Here is a 17,371-nt window from a genome sequence, read left to right on the forward strand (position 1 = left end):
CACTTCTGTTTGTAATTGATTTAACCCTGTTGGGTGAACCCAACTTGAATTGTCATCTGGAAAGCAATCGTTTAAAAAAAAATCGTTTACAATCTGTCACCTTGACAGATTGTAAACAGGACTGGTTTTGCATTTATTCCAGCAGCTCACTTTGACCTAAACAATCTCTTTTTGTTATGTTATTAATTATTTTAATTAATACAAAGTTTTTGTGGTTTTTTTTTTTTTTTTTGCAAAGGAGAAGATTTTCCATGGAAAAAAAAGACCTAATAGTGAAATATTTTGCAATGGGAGAAAAAAAGTGAAATTCAGAACATTTTTCCATTTCATTTGAGAACATTTGTTTGTAGAAAATATTCCATCTCACATTGCTGTGGCTGGATGGAGACCAAACATGTTGGTGATGACAACGGTCTTGGCTACTTTTGGGTTGGGGGCAGCGTTGGATATCCAGAACCAAATCTGTTGCCATTATTCTTTGTTAGGCTTTGGGGGAGGAAGGGTAAGGTATGCAAAAGCATGCAAATAATCCTTTAATGTTAGTTTGAAGAAAGCAGCACTTCCACAATCATGAGCCATGTCGGTTGATTAAAATTCATTTAATTAATGATCATCAGAAGAACCGCTCCTGTGGATTATCACCGCTCTCCAATTAGCTCACAAATCACATGCATACATGTAGGCCCCAAAGGCTTATTCTGGATGTTTTCCCGCAGCCAAGAGTTAATTACGGCTTCCGACATACCGCCAAAAGCATACTTACATTTTCCTGGTTCTGTTTTACTTTCCTCCGTGAAAATGAGGCAAAGCAAACAGGCACAAATCAAGTGGATGTTTTCCAGATTCCACATTTTCTTCATGCCGATCATCGAGGAAAGGGAAATAGAAGATCTGTGATGTAAAAAAGTGATGCGGTTCTAGGAGAAGAAATATAGTCTTATTTAGAATGGACCCTGTTCTTCACAGTGAATTCTTGCAAGAGAATTAAGTTCACGTGAGAAATGAATTCAACCGGGCAAATGAGACCAGAACTGGTCTTTGTTCTGGTGCAAAGTTCTGAAAGAGGCATTTTGCCAAATTGATAAGTCTGCTTTGAGAGTTTTTATGTGCTGCAGCGTGTTTTGGAATACATTATGAGCATGCTTGCACTTAATGCTGCCCCCCCCCATCTAGGAACATTAGGGAGAAATTAATTTAATTGGCCTTTGAATGGAAGGTTTATCTAATTTTACTTTTGAGGCAGAACCCCAAAGGGTATTCAGCACGCATTGGAAATCTTCAGTTCTCTCTACAGTATTTCTAATGTAGTTTGAAAATAACAATTTGTTAAAAAGGAAAAGAAATCTGTAGAAAAAGCATGTATTTTGGGAAATGACGAACAAAATGCATCCAAATTGTTTGAAAACTGGGTATATGGACCATGAAGCCACAATATGCCTGCTTGAAGAAATCTCCATCACCAGAACATAGAATAACAGAGTCAGAAGGAACCTTGGATATCTCCTAGTCCAACCCCCTGCTCAGGCAGGAAACCCTAGATCACTTCAGACAAATGGTTGTCCAGTCTCTTCTTGAAAGCTTCCAATGATGGAGCACCCACAACTTCAGGTGGCAAGCTGTTCCACTGGTTAATTGTTCTCACTGTTAGGAAGTTTCTCCTTAGTTCTAGGTTGCTTCTCTCCTTGATAAGTTTCCATTGTTTCTTGTCTTGCCCTCTGGTGCTTTGGAAAATAGGTTGACCCTCTTCTTTGTGCAGCCTCAAATACTGGAAGATTGCTATCATGTCACCCCCTAGTCCTTTTCACTAGACTAGACATATCTAATTCTTGCAACTGTTCTTCATATGTTTTAGCCCCCAGCCTCCTAATCATCTTTGTTGCTCTTCTCTACACACTTTCCTGAAGAAAAGAAGAGGTCCTTTTCATAAAATCAAAGAAAATGAAGCTGACATATTTGTTGGCTACAGTACTAGATTTGTCAGGCTTCCACCCAAATAATAATCTGGTTTGGCATTATACTGTTCTGGAAATTATGCATTTCTTTTTATGACTATGTGACTGGCTGAATCAAAGAAAAAGACAGGATTCCCAATTCCATGTACCCAACCAACTGGGTAAACTGGTGGCTGAATCTTAATTCAACTTTAGTAATTTAGTAGTAATAATTTAGTAATAATAAGCATCTTCAACTGGACCCATGGAGATCAGGGGATGGTCAGATGGTCTCCATGGATCTACCCAAGCATCTGCCATCTCAGTGTTTTTCAAATTTGGCCATTTCAGCTCCCAAAATTTCATACAAACGTCCTTGGTTATAAGAAGTTCTTTTTTATTTTGTTTGGTGAATAAGGGCAATTAATCACAATTTAGGAGATGGGCTTAACTGATTGGGTCAACTCCAGAGGTTGGCCTAAAACAGTGTGCAAAACAGAGGTGAGTTTCAGCAGGTTCTGATCAGTTCTGGAGAACCGGTAGCGGAAATTTTGAGTAGTTCGGAGAACCAGTAGTAAAAATTCTGACTGGCCCCACCTCCATCTATTCTTTGCTTCCCGAGTCCCAGCTGATCAGGAGGAAATGGGGATTTTGTATCTTTCCCCTGCCATGCCCATCAAGCCACACCCACAAGCCATGCCACGCCCACCAACCCATACCCACAGAACTGGTAGTAAAAAAATTTGAAACCCACCACTGGTGCAAACACAGAGATGTGGTTTTGGGGAAAATTCTGGGTTATGTATACCTTACCTGAGTCTCAGAACTGTATTTTTTTAAAGAAGAGAAAAAACAGGAGATCTAAAACGATCAGGAATTTCTCAGAAAATCCATAACTACTTGTCTCTTCTGAAAACTGTTGGTTGTTCAACAAATCTTTGTTCAAACAAACCATGGCTGCTCTGAGTCCACTCTTCAGTTTGAATATTCAGCCATTAAACAAAACATATTTGTTAGATTCAGACATCATGCACGACATAATTCCTAATGTAAAATTGCAGTGGTTGGGTTTATTCAAAGCTCTAAATTGAACTAAATAAATTCTATTATGGCTTCGTTGGTGGATAATCTCACCCCAAATCTAAACAATTGGAATTTCATTGTAATTTCAAAGGCAGAAATTTCAACTAAAAGTCAAAGAAACATATCTAAGCTGAATAGAGAAGCCTTCCTTGTCTATGTTGAATCTCAGCCTCTACTCAAGTATTACCTATTTAAAGAAAGATGGTCTAAGTACAGCCATAGGAAAGCAAGTTGAAAGCTAATTATTTAAGCAAATCTATTTTTAAAGAACAATGCAGCAGCAGCTGCTTTGTTTTGGAATATCAGAGGCATCTTTTCATTCCAATGGCTCAAAAGGAAGGGTAGCCTGAGGTCAAAAATGTTGTGAGAACCCACATTTCCAGGACACACAGCTGGGATTGCACATCTTTTTTTAATTTGAAGTTTCCATTTTTCAATAAACAGCCATAATTAATTTTTAATAGGCAACATGCATTCTCTCCCTTGCCCTTGCCGGGGAAACATATTTTTTAATTTCAGGGTCTGTTGTTGTAATTATTTTGCTCTTTCTGATTCATATTCTCTTTCCTTTGAGATCCACTAAAATCCAGGCTATGCAACTGCTTTAAAAATGGGATTGAAAGGACTAGAGAGAACAGCAAAACCTGAAGGGCATAATGGGGAAAGCTCTAGACTTTGAAGTGTGCCCTTGAGCAAAGACTTCCCATTTCACTTCTCATCCAAGAAGCTTCTTCAATTCTGAAGAAGAACTGAAGAAGCTTCTTGGATGAGAAGTGAAGCGCTTTCAAGGAAAAAACCTAGGAAGTCCAGTTGCCTTTTGGAAAAGCACCTCTAGGACAACCACGACGTGGATGATTGGGAATCTCCACAGACATTTCCCATACCCTTGCAACTCTCAGGGGTTCCCTGTAACTCCAATCCACAGTCACTTCTCCCTGCTTGCTTGCTGTTTGGGCACTGATTCCATACAAGGACAGAAAGAGATTGTGAAAAAGAAGCAACAGCCACCATATATCACTTTACTCTACTGACTTCATAAATCCAGTTTCTCAACCTGAGCAACTTGGACTTCAATTCCCAGATTTCCCCAGCCAGCATGGGGGGAGTAGATGAACTAGTGAGGTGTAGTGGGGAAGATGATGGACTAAGAGTAAGGACAGCCTACCTTCTTTCACAGCCTCACAGGCTCATGGGGGACTTAGGGCCACCTTCTCTTTCAGTTCAAGAGCCAGGGTGGTGTAATGAGGAAGCTTCTGGATCAGGAATAGGAAGCAACTGCTGGGCCCAGGATTTAATCCCTTCTCAGCCACAGAAACTTCTTGGGGGACTTTGGGCCAGTTTTTTCTTCTCAGGTCAAGACTCAATGTGGTGTAGCAAAGAAGATGCTGAACCAGAAATGGGAAAACTCAAGGCTGCGGCTTGCTATCTCTTTTTAGGACTCTTGAAGAGTCTTGAAATAAGCTCAGTGTGTTTCATGCCAGCTCAGATGTTTCTGCTAGGGTTCATCTAAGCAAACACCAAAAAGAAAAATGTTCTTATCACATTTAGAAAGATGTTAATGTATAGAGCAAAATCTTCTAAACTGTGGCTTGCATAAACTCTTCAGTCATAATCTTCTTGCAAGCAAAAGGATTAAAGAAAACTCCATTCCAGGAAGATCATTTGACGGCCGTCTCCAGGAGGGCCTTCCACCAGGTTCGCCTGGTTCGGCAGTTGCGCCCCTTCCTTGATCGGGATGCCCTGTGCACGGTCACTCATGCGCTCGTTACCTCTCGCTTGGATTATTGTAATGCTCTCTACATGGGGCTCCCCTTGAAGTGCACTCGGAGGCTTCAGTTAGTCCAGAATGCAGCTGCGCGGGTGATAGAGGGAGCTACGCGTAGCTCCCACGTAACACCGCTCCTGCGCAGACTGCACTGGCTACCTGTGGCCTTTCGAGTGCACTTTAAGGTGTTGGTTATGACCTTTAAAGCGCTCCATGGCTTAGGGCCTGGGTACTTACGGGACCACCTGCTGTTACCACATGCCTCCCACCGACCCGTACGCTCTCACAGAGAGGGACTTCTCAGGGTGCCGTCCGCCAAACAATGTCGGCTGGCGGCCCCCAGGGGAAGGGCCTTCTCTGTGGGGGCTCCCACACTCTGGAACGAGCTTCCCCCAAGCTTACGCCAAATACCTGACCTTCGGACATTCCGTCGCGAACTGAAGACACACCTTTTTATTCGCGCGGGGCTAGCTTGAATTGAATTTTAATTTTAAATTTTGTAAATTTGATTAATTTTAAATGGGGTTTTTAGTTTTTGGCATATTTTAATTTTTTCAGGCTAATTTTAAAATAAGTTTTTTAAATTGCATTTTAATTTGTACATTGTATGTTTTATCTTGCCCGTACACCGCCCTGAGTCCTTCGGGAGAAGGGCGGTATAAAAATCAAATAAATAATAAATAATAATAAATAATTCATAAAACCTTTGCAGTCAAAAACCAATGGGAGCCATGGTGGCGGTTAGAATGCAGTACTGCAAGCTAATTCTGCCGACTGCCAGAATTCGATGCTGACCTGCTCAAGGTTGACTCAGCCTTCCATCCTTCTGACACTGGCACACATTAAAAATGAAATTCTGTTGCCTGCTCTTAAAAGTGTACATATACTTAACACACACACATACAGCATATACATGCTACATGCATACAAGCATACATGCAACAAGGAAAACAGGCTGTGAAAAGGATGTGTCACTTATATACCATGACCTGGATAGAAGGAAGCAAACTATTGCTTCCCACTTGTTCATTTTACCGATCTCGGAAGGATGGAAGTCAACCTTGAGCCAGTCAAGTTCAAACTCCTGGAAGTTGGAAGAATTAGCCTGCAATATTGCATTCTAACCACTGTGCCACCACAGCTCCAATACCCAATATCCAAGCCATGGGCTAAAATCTCTGTTTAAGATTTGGAATCTTCTTTTGACCCCAAAGCAATTTTTGCCTAATTAATGATCTGAAAATTCTCCAGAAGCAGAGTTTCTCAGCAGGTTTTCTGAACTGACAAAAGCTGGACCATGAGAGGCATTTTGGTGCAGTAGTTCTAACTTAGAATTTAGGAGACTGTGAATTCTAGTCCTGCCTTAGGCACAAAAGCCCATTGGGCCAATCATCAGAAGACTGTGAGTTCTAGTCCCACCTTAGACCTGAAAGCCAGCTGCGTGAGTTTGGGCCCATCCCTCCCTTTCAAAATCTAATAAATAAATAAAATAAACTGGTCTCATGGACTAAATTTGTAAAATATGCTTGGCTGGAATGTGGTTGGCAACTCTTTTCCTCCGGTGGTTACACAAACAGAGTCCATCTGCTGAGCCCCGTGAGACTGGCAATTTTTAACAAAGATTGAGCAATGGGAGTGGGGAGAGGATTTAGGAGAGATGCTTCCCCTGTGGGGATTCAAGGCTTTCATTCACTGTTGGTTTCACAAGTCACACCAATCCACGGCTTATAACTGTGATTTCTTGAATACATAATGATCAGACAATATTCTAAGTTCTAACTTAGAAGAGGTTTAGAACAGGACTCTCCAAATTTGGCAACTTTAGGATTGTGGACTTCAGTTCCTAGAATTCCCCAGCCAGCTATGATTTAAAGAAAAAAAATGCAGTCCAATTGCCTTTTGAAAAAGCACCTTTGTGACAACTATAATCTGGATGACTGAGAATCTCCACAGACAGCTGGGAGTTGAAGTCCATAAATCTTAAAGTTGCCAAGTTTGGAGATCCCTCCAAAATATTCATTTTAGCTGGGCTTGGATCTTTAGTTGAGTAACCAGGACTTAGTTAATATAGTATTAGGGTGGTAAGTACAAGGACATCTCAAAGCTACAGCAATGTTACTCAAAGTTGGCAACTTTAAGAGGTGTGGATTTCAACTTCCAGAATCCTTAGAATTCTAGGACAAGTCGACACATATCAAAGTTGCCAGGTTAGAGATACATTAGGTTATAGGCCTGACTTAAATGCTCCAGAAAAAGACCATGTGAAGACTTCTACACTGTTGCAAGAAAACCATCATGGTCATGTCCAGGACCAAAGGCTAAACTGCCATGAAGAAGGCTTTACCTTAGTTGTGCACCAAAGTTTGCTAAACTTGGCAGCTCATTCTAGGCACTTTTTGACTAGACCAAATCAGATTGCTCTCTCCTTTTGCTCCAAGACCGATTAAAACTAATCTGTGATCTGCTTTACTTTTGCCAGCCATAAATGCTGTGAACCTGCAAGGAACATCATGAGAACATCACTTGTGATCATCTCCAGCCGACTACAGAAATAAACAAAAAAGGTGAATCACTACAGGAATAAGAAAAAGTACCCCCACCTTTGCTGCAAAGAGCAATTTGATATAGCGATGAAAGCAGCAAACTAAAACTGGGAGAGGGTGAGTTCTAGTCCTGCCTTAGGCATGAAGCCATATTTGGGGAACTTTAAGCTAATCTCTTTCTCCCAACCCTAGGAAGAACACTAGGAAAAAAAATTTCAAAAAATGTTGCCAAGAAAATGCAGATTCTTGTCCAAGTAGTCAAAGAGTTCAGACTGATTTGAAGAAAGCGAATGCTAGCTTGGTATGGTCGTTATAGGCACCAGGCTAGAACCAAATTCTAGTTCTGCCTTAGACATGACGCCAGCTGGGTGATTTGGGGCCAGTTCCTTTCTGAGCCCCAGAAAAGGGAAGACAAGGGCAAACCACTTCAAAAAATGTTGCCAAGAAAACTGCAGGGACTTGTCCTGGCAGTTGCTAGAGTCAAGACTGAATCATAGCCCACTCATCCCCAAAATACCCTCCAATATGAAACCCTACATTACCAGACTCCCTCCATTCTTTGCTGCTCTCTACCCATCCAATTCATTCAGCTTTCTGAAAAAACAGACCTTTAATCTAAATTAGCTTTCAATCCAAAAATTGAATCTTTTATAATTGCCACAGCTGATCTATATACTATAGAAAAGAATATTAGAGGAGACCGTGGTTCAGGATGAAATGCAGAAATAACCTTTTCTCTTTATATCTAAGCATCAAAGATTGGAGGAATGACATCCTGAATAGATTAGAAGACGAATTGCTCAGGAAGAACATGGTAATACTTTTTGTTTGTTTGATGGGAAGACTGAAAGAAATTACCAAGCATGAGGAAGATGAAAAAATGCAGATTGGTTTGTGGTGGTAAGGACCCCCAGCTCTATATAAGTAGCTTGATTGGGGAAAAAATAAGCAAAATATTGATTGGCAATATGCTTACATTGTTATGACTTCAGTATGTTTTGGCCAAACTTTGAAACTGAATGGTCTAAAACCTGATCTGCTTTAAGAAAACATGCAGAACCACAGATAATGTTCACACACTGTGCTAAACCATAATATGCTTTGCTTTTGTTCTGAAAGGATTTATCATGAGAAAATAATGTGTAGAATGGACTCACAAAAGATTTTGCTACATCTGTGGGTCTCGGTTGTGCTAGCAGGCTGAGATTCTTTCTGTCTCTGGCATATTTTGGTCCCGCCCCTCAGAAAAATATGCAAGAGATACACAGATTTTTTTAAAAAAAAGTAAATTCCAATATTTATAAGTTTACCAACAACTTCACCCAAAGGAATATAAAATTGTGCAATAGCTTAGTGACAGCAAACGTTATTCTAGGACATGTGTCTACTCTGAAGTCCAGTTTCCTCACACTGGGGTGTGCACAAGACTGCATTTTGATACTTTCATCCTGTTTCTCTGTGTTACAGGTAGTCTTTGACTTAAGACTACGATTGAGCCCAAAATTTCTATTGTTTCTATTGTTTCTATTGTCTATTGAGACATTTCTTATGTGAATTTTGCCCCATTTTAGACCTTTCTTGCCAGAGTTAGTAAGTGAATCACTGCAGTTGATAATTTAGTAACCTGGTTGTTAAGTAAATCTGGCTTCCCCTTTGACTTTGCTTCTCAGAAGGTCACAAAGGGACCTTGGCACACAGCAACCATCATAAATATAAACCAGTTACCAAGCATCTGAATTTTGATCACATGATCATGGGGATGCTTCAAAGGTCATAACTGTGAAAACTGGTCATGCCACTTGTTTCAATGCCATTGTAACTTTTAACGGTCACTAAATGAATTGTCGTAAGTTGAGAACTACCTGTAGTCTCTGGCAGTCATAAAATTAGGAGTCTGCTAGCACCTTTTCTGACTAACAAACTTGATTAAAAGGCATCTGTGGTGGCGCAGTGGTTAGTGTGCAGTACTGCAGGCTACTTCTGCTGACTGCCGGCTACAATTCATCAGTTCGAACCTCACCGGGTTCCAGGTTGACTCAGCCTTCCATCCTTCTGAGTTGGGTAAAATGAGAACCCAGATTGTTGGGGGCAATAGGCTGACTCTTTAAACCGCTCAGAGAGGCTGTAAAGCAGTAGATAAATCCAAGTACTATTGCTATCTACTTTGGTCAGCTTGCAGCCTTTTAATAAAATGTGTTAGTTGGAAAAAATATTACCAGCCGCCTGATTTTTGAAAACAGTCCTAAGCACACATACCCAGCAGCGAACCTAAAGAGACTCACTAGATATTAATTAAAACAAACAGGCAGGAGATTGTGTACTCATTCATGAGAGGAGCTAAGCTAAAGTCATACACACAAAAAACCATATTCTGCTTGAGCATAATATGCAAATCTATTGCATGCTGAGTCTGGGATCACAAGTAAGACTGGGTTACTAACTCCAGTAACTACCAACTGGCCCTAATCCCTTTGCTTTGAGTGGAGAATAGTGGTTCAATGTGTGGCTTAGCAGGTCCTATGAATCCATCCAACTCATTTTACCATCTCATCATCAGAGGGTATGAATCCAATGTTTCAAAATTAAATGACCTGCCGCCAATTCAGTAATGATTTTTAATCCAAAGTTTATCTAAGGTGAAAGTTCTCTCTCGAAAGCTTGGATGTCTTCCTTAGAACCACGACTGATTCCCCAGCAATCCTCTCCCTGGTTTAAAAGCTGTACAAGTCACTCTCTCTCTTGTGGGGGTGGGGGGTGGGGTGGGGTCTTTATGGAAGTCAGGAATTTTGGCTAATTTTCTGCAGTCTTCTCAGCTACCTTAGTTATGTTCATTGGTGAACACAAGAGAGAAGGAGAGAGAAAGAGAAAAAAAGGATGAATGGGCAGAAGGAAGGAAGGAAGGAAAGAAAGAAGGAAGAAAGGAAGGAAGAAGGAAGGAAAGTCTCCCTACTCTTAGTCCATTACCTTCCTACTACACCACCAGTTCATCTCTAACCTCCTCATGCTGGCTGGGGAATTGAGCCACGAAGTAAGAAAAAATAGGGCGGAGGGAGGAAGGAAACAGAAAAAGAAAAGAAGGATGGAGAGAGAAGGAAGGAAGGAAGGAAGGAAGGAAGGAAGGAAGGAAGGAAGGAAGGAAGGAAGGAAGGAAGGAAGGAAGGGCAGAAAAAGGGAGAGAAAGAGAGAGGAAAGAAGAGGAAAGGAGGAAAAGGGGAAAGAGAGAGGAAGGAATGAAAGGGAGGAAAGAGTCAAGAAAAGAGCAAAAGAGGAAGAAACAAGAAAGGAAGGCGAGAGAAAGAAAGCAGAGAGAAAGGACAGAAGAGGAAAAAGGATGAAAGGCAGGAAAGAGCGAAGTCAGCTGCAGTTGCAGCTGACTGTTGGAGGCGAGTTATTGGCCCCAAAGGATAGGGTGCGCAACTTAGGTGTCCTCCTGGATGAGCGGCTGTCGTTTGAAGATCATCTGACGGCTGTCTCCTGGGGGGCCTTCCACCAGGTCCACCTGGTTCGGCAGTTGCGCCCCTTCCTTGATCGGGATGCCTTGTGCACAGTCACTCACGCACTCGTTACCTCTCGCTTGGATTATTGTAATGCTCTCTACATGGGGCTCCCCTTGAGGTGCACTCGAAGGCTTCAGCTAGTCCAGAATGCAGCTGCGCGGGTGATAGAGGGAGTGTCGCGTACCTCCCATGTAACACCTTTCCTGCGCAGACTGCACTGGCTCCCTGTGGCTTTTCGGGTGCACTTTAAGATTTTGGTTATGACCTTTAAAGCGCTCCATGGCTTAGGGCCTGGGTACTTACGGGACCGCCTACTGTTACCATATGCCTCCCACCGACCCGTACGCTCTCACAGAGAGGGACTTCTCAGGGTGCCGTCCGCCAAGCAATGTCGGCTGGCGGCCCCCAGGGGAAGGTCCTTCTCTGTGGGGCTCCCACTCTGGACCGAACTTCCCCCGCCAAATACCTGACCTTCGGACCTTTCGCCGCGAACTGAAGACACATCTTTTTATTCGCGCGGGGCTGGGTTAACTTTTATGGATTTTATAGTTATTATTAATTTTAAACGGGGTTTTAGTTTTTATATATTTTTAAATTTTTAGGCAAATTATAATAAGTTTTTTAATTTACATTTTATATATAGTGTCTTGTTTGTTTTTATTTGCCTGTACACCGCCCTGAGTCCTTCGGGAGAAGGGCGGTATAAAAATCAAATAAATGAAATGAATGAAATGAACCATCATAAATATAAACCAGTTACCAAGCATCTGAATTTTGATCACATGATCATGGGGATGCTTCAAAGGTCATAACTGTGAAAACTGGTCATGCCACTTGTTTCAGTGCCATTGTAACTTTTAACGGTCACTAAATGAATTGTCATAAGTTGAGAACTACCTGTAGTCTCTGGCAGTCATAAAATTAGGAGTCTGCTAGCACCTTTTCTGACTAACAAACTTGACTAAAAGGCATCTGTGGTGGCACAGTGGTTAGTGTGCAGTACTGCAGGCTACTTCTGCTGACTGCCGGCTACAATTCATCAGTTCGAACCTCACCGGGTTCCAGGTTGACTCAGCCTTCCATCCTTCTGAGATGGGTAAAATGAGAACCCAGATTGTTGGGGGCAATAGGCTGACTCTTTAAACCGCTCAGAGAGGCTGTAAAGCAGTAGATAAATCCAAGTACTATTGCTATCTACTTTGGTCAGCTTGCAGCCTTTTAATAAAATGTGTTAGTTGGAAAAAATATTACCAGCCGCCTGATTTTTGAAAACAGTCCTAAGCACACATACCCAGCAGCGAACCTAAAGAGACTCACTAGATATTAATTAAAACAAACAGGCAGGAGATTGTGTACTCATTCATGAGAGGAGCTAAGCTAAAGTCATACACACAAAAAACCATATTCTGCTTGAGCATAATATGCAAATCTATTGCATGCTGAGTCAGGGATCACAAGTAAGACTGGGTTACTAACTCCAGTAACTACCAACTGGCCCTAATCCCTTTGCTTTGAGTGGAGAATAGTGGTTCAATGTGTGGCTTAGCAGGTCCTATGAATCCATCCAACTCATTTTACCATCTCATCATCAGAGGGTATGAATCCAATGTTTCAAAATTAAATGACCTGCCGCCAATTCAGTAATGATTTTTAATCCAAAGTTTATCTAAGGTGAAAGTTCTCTCTCGAAAGCTTGGATGTCTTCCTTAGAATCACGACTGATTCCCCAGCAATCCTCTCCCTGGTTTAAAAGCTGTACAAGTCACTCTCTCTCTTGGGGGGGGGGGGAGGAGGTGGGGGGGTGGTCTTTATGGAAGTCAGGAATTTTGGCTAATTTTCTGCAGTCTTCTCAGCTACCTTAGTTGTGTTCATTGGTGAACACAAGAGAGAAGGAGAGAGAAAGAGAAAAAAAGGATGAATGGGCAGAAGGAAGGAAGGAAGGAAAGAAAGAAGGAAGAAAGGAAGGAAGAAGGAAGGAAAGTCTCCCTACTCTTAGTCCATTACCTTCCTACTACACCACCAGTTCATCTCTAACCTCCTCATGCTGGCTGGGGAATTGAGCCACGAAGTAAGAAAAAATAGGGCGGAGGGAGGAAGGAAACAGAAAAAGAAAAGAAGGATGGAGAGAGAAGGAAGGAAGGAAGGAAGGAAGGAAGGAAGGAAGAAGGAAGGAAGGAAAGAAAGGAAGAAAGAGGAAAAAGGAAGGAAGGAAGGAAGAAGGAAGGAAAGAAAAGAAGGAAGAAAGGAAGGAAGGAAAGAAAAGAAGGAAGAAAGGAAGGAAGAAGGAAGGAAGAAGGAAGGAAGGAAGGAAAGAAAAGAAGGAAGAAAGGAAGGAAGAAGGAAGGAAAGGATGAAAGGCAGGAAAGAGCGAAAGAGGGAAAGCCAGAGGCTGCGCTCACCTGCTCAGGCAACGCCAAGCGGCGCGTCTCTCTCCGGCCGGCCGCCGCCTCCTTCTCTTGCTCCGCGCCCTTCCCGGAGAGCCAAAGCGGCTCGGGCTGCCTCTCGCCTCTCCTCCGCCAGGCGGGCGAGCGATCGCCACCGAGATCGCCACCGGGGCACGGCTGCAGCTCCTCCGGGACCGGCGCGCGCTCCTCCGCCTCCTCCTCTCCTCTTCCTCGCCCGCAGGGGGCAGATATAACAGCGCGGAGGCGCCTCCGCCCCTTTCCCAGAAGAAACGCGGCGGAGGCGGCGGCGGGGATGGGGGGGCCGGGGATGGGGGTCCTTCCCAGCCGCGGCGGATTTTCCAGAGTGGGGGGGGGGAAGGAGGAGGAGGAAGAGGAGGAGGGACACCTGCGCCGGCCACCGAGGCGCTCCGACCGCCCGGCTCCTCCCAGCCCGGGGAAGGCCGATCGATCTGCCGGCGCGCCCCTCTGGCTGAGCACCTTCTCACGCGACGCTCGCCCGAGTGGCTGCTCGGCTGCCTTCCGCGACCTGCCCAACCGAAGCCGTCGACTTTCACCTGTCTCCGGAGGCCCCGCTCCCTCAGGTTTTTTGCTGCTTTTTTGCAGCTTTTTGCTGGCGGTCCTAACAAAGTCACCAGGTGAAAACCTTTGCTGGGTCAAGCTTCTGGCAGCCCTTCTGGGCAGTAGACACAACCTAGACCTAGAGAGGGTCTGGAGGAAGAGCGGTAACCAAGGCAACAGTACCATAAAATTAATCGAGTTTCGACCAAAAAAAAAAAAAAAGTGAGTTGAGAAAGCATTTTGGACATGATTCTCCTTTTCTGAAGATACAGGGAGAGAGGAAAAAAATTGGACTTTTGTTACTGTAACCACAATAGAATAGAATAGAATAGAATTTTATTGGCCAAGTGTGATTGGACACACAAGGAATTTGTCTTGGTGCATATGCTCTCAGTGGACATAAAAGAAAAGATACGTTCATCAAGGTACAACATTTACAACACAATTGATGATCAATATATCAATATAAATCATAAGGATTGCCAGCAACAAGTTATAGTCATACAGTCATAAGTGGAAAGAGATTGGTGATGGGAACTATGAAACGATTAATAGTAGTGCAGATTCAGTAAATAGTCTGACAGTGTTGAGGGAATTATTTGTTTAGCAGAGTGATGGCCTTCGGGAAAAAACTGTTCTTGTGTCTAGTTGTTCTGGTGTGCAGTGCTCTATAGCTGCTTTGAGGGTAGGAGTTGAAACAGTTTATGTCCAGGATGCGAGGGATCTGCAAATAAATAATAATAGTATAATTATTTTGCATGTATTTGGTTCTTAAGTTTGATCTGCGTTGGAGGGCTGACAGGCCCCTTCTCCATTTCCTTGTAGCCCCTTCTGTTGATGGGAAGATCTTCCTGCAGAGATCACCTTCCTTCTATCTGCAGTAGAAGGTTGTCTCTGTTTTGCCCAATGCTCCTTAAGCCATCTCTCTGGCATTGAACATAGAATAGAATTTATTGGCCAAGTGTGATTGGACACATAGAATCATAGGCCATGAAGGGACCTTGAAAAAGAGGTGTTGAATGTTCTTCTCTAGCAAGGAGAATCAATAAGTCTACTGGCTTTCATAGCACTTTACTACCGCTTCTGTGGGCGTGGCTTGGTGGGTGTGGCATGGCTTGGTGGGCGTGGCAGGGGAAGGTTACTGCAAAATCCCCATTTCCTCCCTATCAGCTGGGACTCGGGAGGCAAGAATGGATGGGGGCAGGGGCGGGGCCAGAGATAGTATTTACCGGTTCTCTGGACTACTCAAAATTTCTGCTACCAGTTCTCCAGAACTGGTCAGAACCTGCTGAATACCACCTCTGACTAGCACTAGTATTTAGACTTATATATCACTTCACAGTGCTTTACAGCCCTCTCTAAGCAGTTTAAAGAGTCAGCATCTTGACCCCAACAGTCTGGATCCTCATTTTCCCCGACCTCAGAAGGATGGAAGGCTGAGTCAACCTTGAGCTGTTCAGAATCAACTCCTGGAGTGAGCAATGAGTTAGCCTGCAGTGCTGCATTCTAACCACTGCACCACCATGGCTCATGATATTATATTGTCTCTGGCTTAAAATTGATTCAGAGATATAAGTTGCCATTCTAATGAACCACAATTTTATCAAATGTGGTATGGTTTTATGATTTACCTTAACAGCAATATATAGTCTGGTATACTGCTTATATATGGTAATCTTTTCCTATGTATAATAACCTTTTAACAGAATAGCAGAATTGGAAGGGACCCAGGAGGTCTTCTAGTCCAGGGGTCCCCAATCCCCAGTCCATGGACCAGTACCAGTCCACAGCATGCTAGAAATCGGGCTGCATAAACAAGCCGAGCCCCATCTGTGAGATGCAAGGCAGCACACGGAAGCTTTTCTCCTCCATACTGTGGAAAAATCTCTCCACAGAACCAGTGCCTGGTGCCCAAAAGGTTGGGGGCTGCTGTTCTAGTTCAATCCCTTGATCAAGCAGGAAACTCTATACCATTTCAGACAAATGGTTGTCCAATCTCTTAAAAACCTCTAGTGATGGAGCACCCACAACTTCCAGAGACAAACCATTCCACTGGTTAATTTTTGTCCCTGTCAGGAAATTTCTTTGTTCTAGGTTGGATCTCTCTTTAATGATCTTCTACCACTACTTCTTATCGTGCCTTCTGGTGCTTTTCGTGTGGCATTATGGTGTAGTGACTTAGTCTTTAGGAAATAGAGACTCAACTCCTCTGCATTCTCTTTAATGATGAATATCAATTGTCAATTCACAGGACTAGCAAAGTACATTTACATTTTCAACTTTTACAACACAATTGATGATCAATATATCAATATAAATCATAAGGATTGCCAGCAACAAGTTATAGTCATACAGTCATAAGTGGAAAGAGATTGGTGATGGGAACTATGAAACGATTAATAGTAGTGCAGATTCAGTAAATAGTCTGACAGTGTTGAGGGAATTATTTGTTTAGCAGAGTGATGGCCTTCGGGAAAAAACTGTTCTTGTGTCTAGTTGTTCTGGTGTGCAGTGCTCTATAGCGTCGTTTTGAGGGTAGGAGTTGAAACAGTTTATGTCCAGGATGCGAGGGATCTGCAAATAAATAATAATAGTATAATTATTTTGCATGTATTTGGTTCTTAAGTTTGATCTGCGTTGGAGGGCTGACAGGCCCCTTCTCCATTTCCTTGTAGCCCCTTCTGTTGATGGGAAGATCTTCCTGCAGAGATCACCTTCCTTCTATCTGCAGTAGAAGGTTGTCTCTGTTTTGCCCAATGCTCCTTAAGCCATCTCTCTGGCATTGAACATAGAATAGAATTTATTGGCCAAGTGTGATTGGACACATAGAATCATAGGCCATGAAGGGACCTTGAAAAAGAGGTGTTGAATGTTCTTCTCTAGCAAGGAGAATCAATAAGTCTACTGGCTTTCATAGCACTTTACTACCGCTTCTGTGGGCGTGGCTTGGTGGGTGTGGCATGGCTTGGTGGGCGTGGCAGGGGAAGGTTACTGCAAAATCCCCATTTCCTCCCTATCAGCTGGGACTCGGGAGGCAAGAATGGATGGGGGCAGGGGCGGGGCCAGAGGTAGTATTTACCGGTTCTCTGGACTACTCAAAATTTCTGCTACCAGTTCTCCAGAACTGGTCAGAACCTGCTGAATACCACCTCTGACTAGCACTAGTATTTAGACTTATATATCACTTCACAGTGCTTTACAGCCCTCTCTAAGCAGTTTAAAGAGTCAGCATCTTGACCCCAACAGTCTGGATCCTCATTTTCCCCGACCTCAGAAGGATGGAAGGCTGAGTCAACCTTGAGCTGTTCAGAATCAACTCCTGGAGTGAGCAATGAGTTAGCCTGCAGTGCTGCATTCTAACCACTGCACCACCATGGCTCATGATATTATATTGTCTCTGGCTTAAAATTGATTCAGAGATATAAGTTGCCATTCTAATGAACCACAATTTTATCAAATGTGGTATGGTTTTATGATTTACCTTAACAGCAATATATAGTCTGGTATACTGCTTATATATGGTAATCTTTTCCTATGTATAATAACCTTTTAACAGAATAGCAGAATTGGAAGGGACCCAGGAGGTCTT

At 43.0% G+C, this 17,371-nt stretch overlaps 1 protein-coding gene across 1 annotated transcript in view; it reads right to left on the reverse strand.

Moving 5' to 3' along the window:
• The window catches only part of CHRDL1 (chordin like 1), a 44,533-nt gene extending 30,550 nt beyond the window's left edge, over nt 1-13,983 (reverse strand). The window contains exons 1-2 of the mRNA XM_058196732.1: nt 13,219-13,983; nt 764-917 (exon numbers count right to left, since the gene is read on the reverse strand). Coding sequence (XP_058052715.1) covers nt 764-917; nt 13,219-13,968 — 904 coding nt within the window. The 5' untranslated portion in view covers nt 13,969-13,983. The remainder of the gene's footprint in view (nt 1-763; nt 918-13,218) is intronic.
• Between the last annotated feature and the right edge of the window lie 3,388 nt (nt 13,984-17,371).

The sequence above is a fragment of the Ahaetulla prasina genome, chromosome 11 (genome assembly GCF_028640845.1).
Source record: "Ahaetulla prasina isolate Xishuangbanna chromosome 11, ASM2864084v1, whole genome shotgun sequence".
Classification (NCBI taxonomy): domain Eukaryota; kingdom Metazoa; phylum Chordata; class Lepidosauria; order Squamata; family Colubridae; genus Ahaetulla; species Ahaetulla prasina.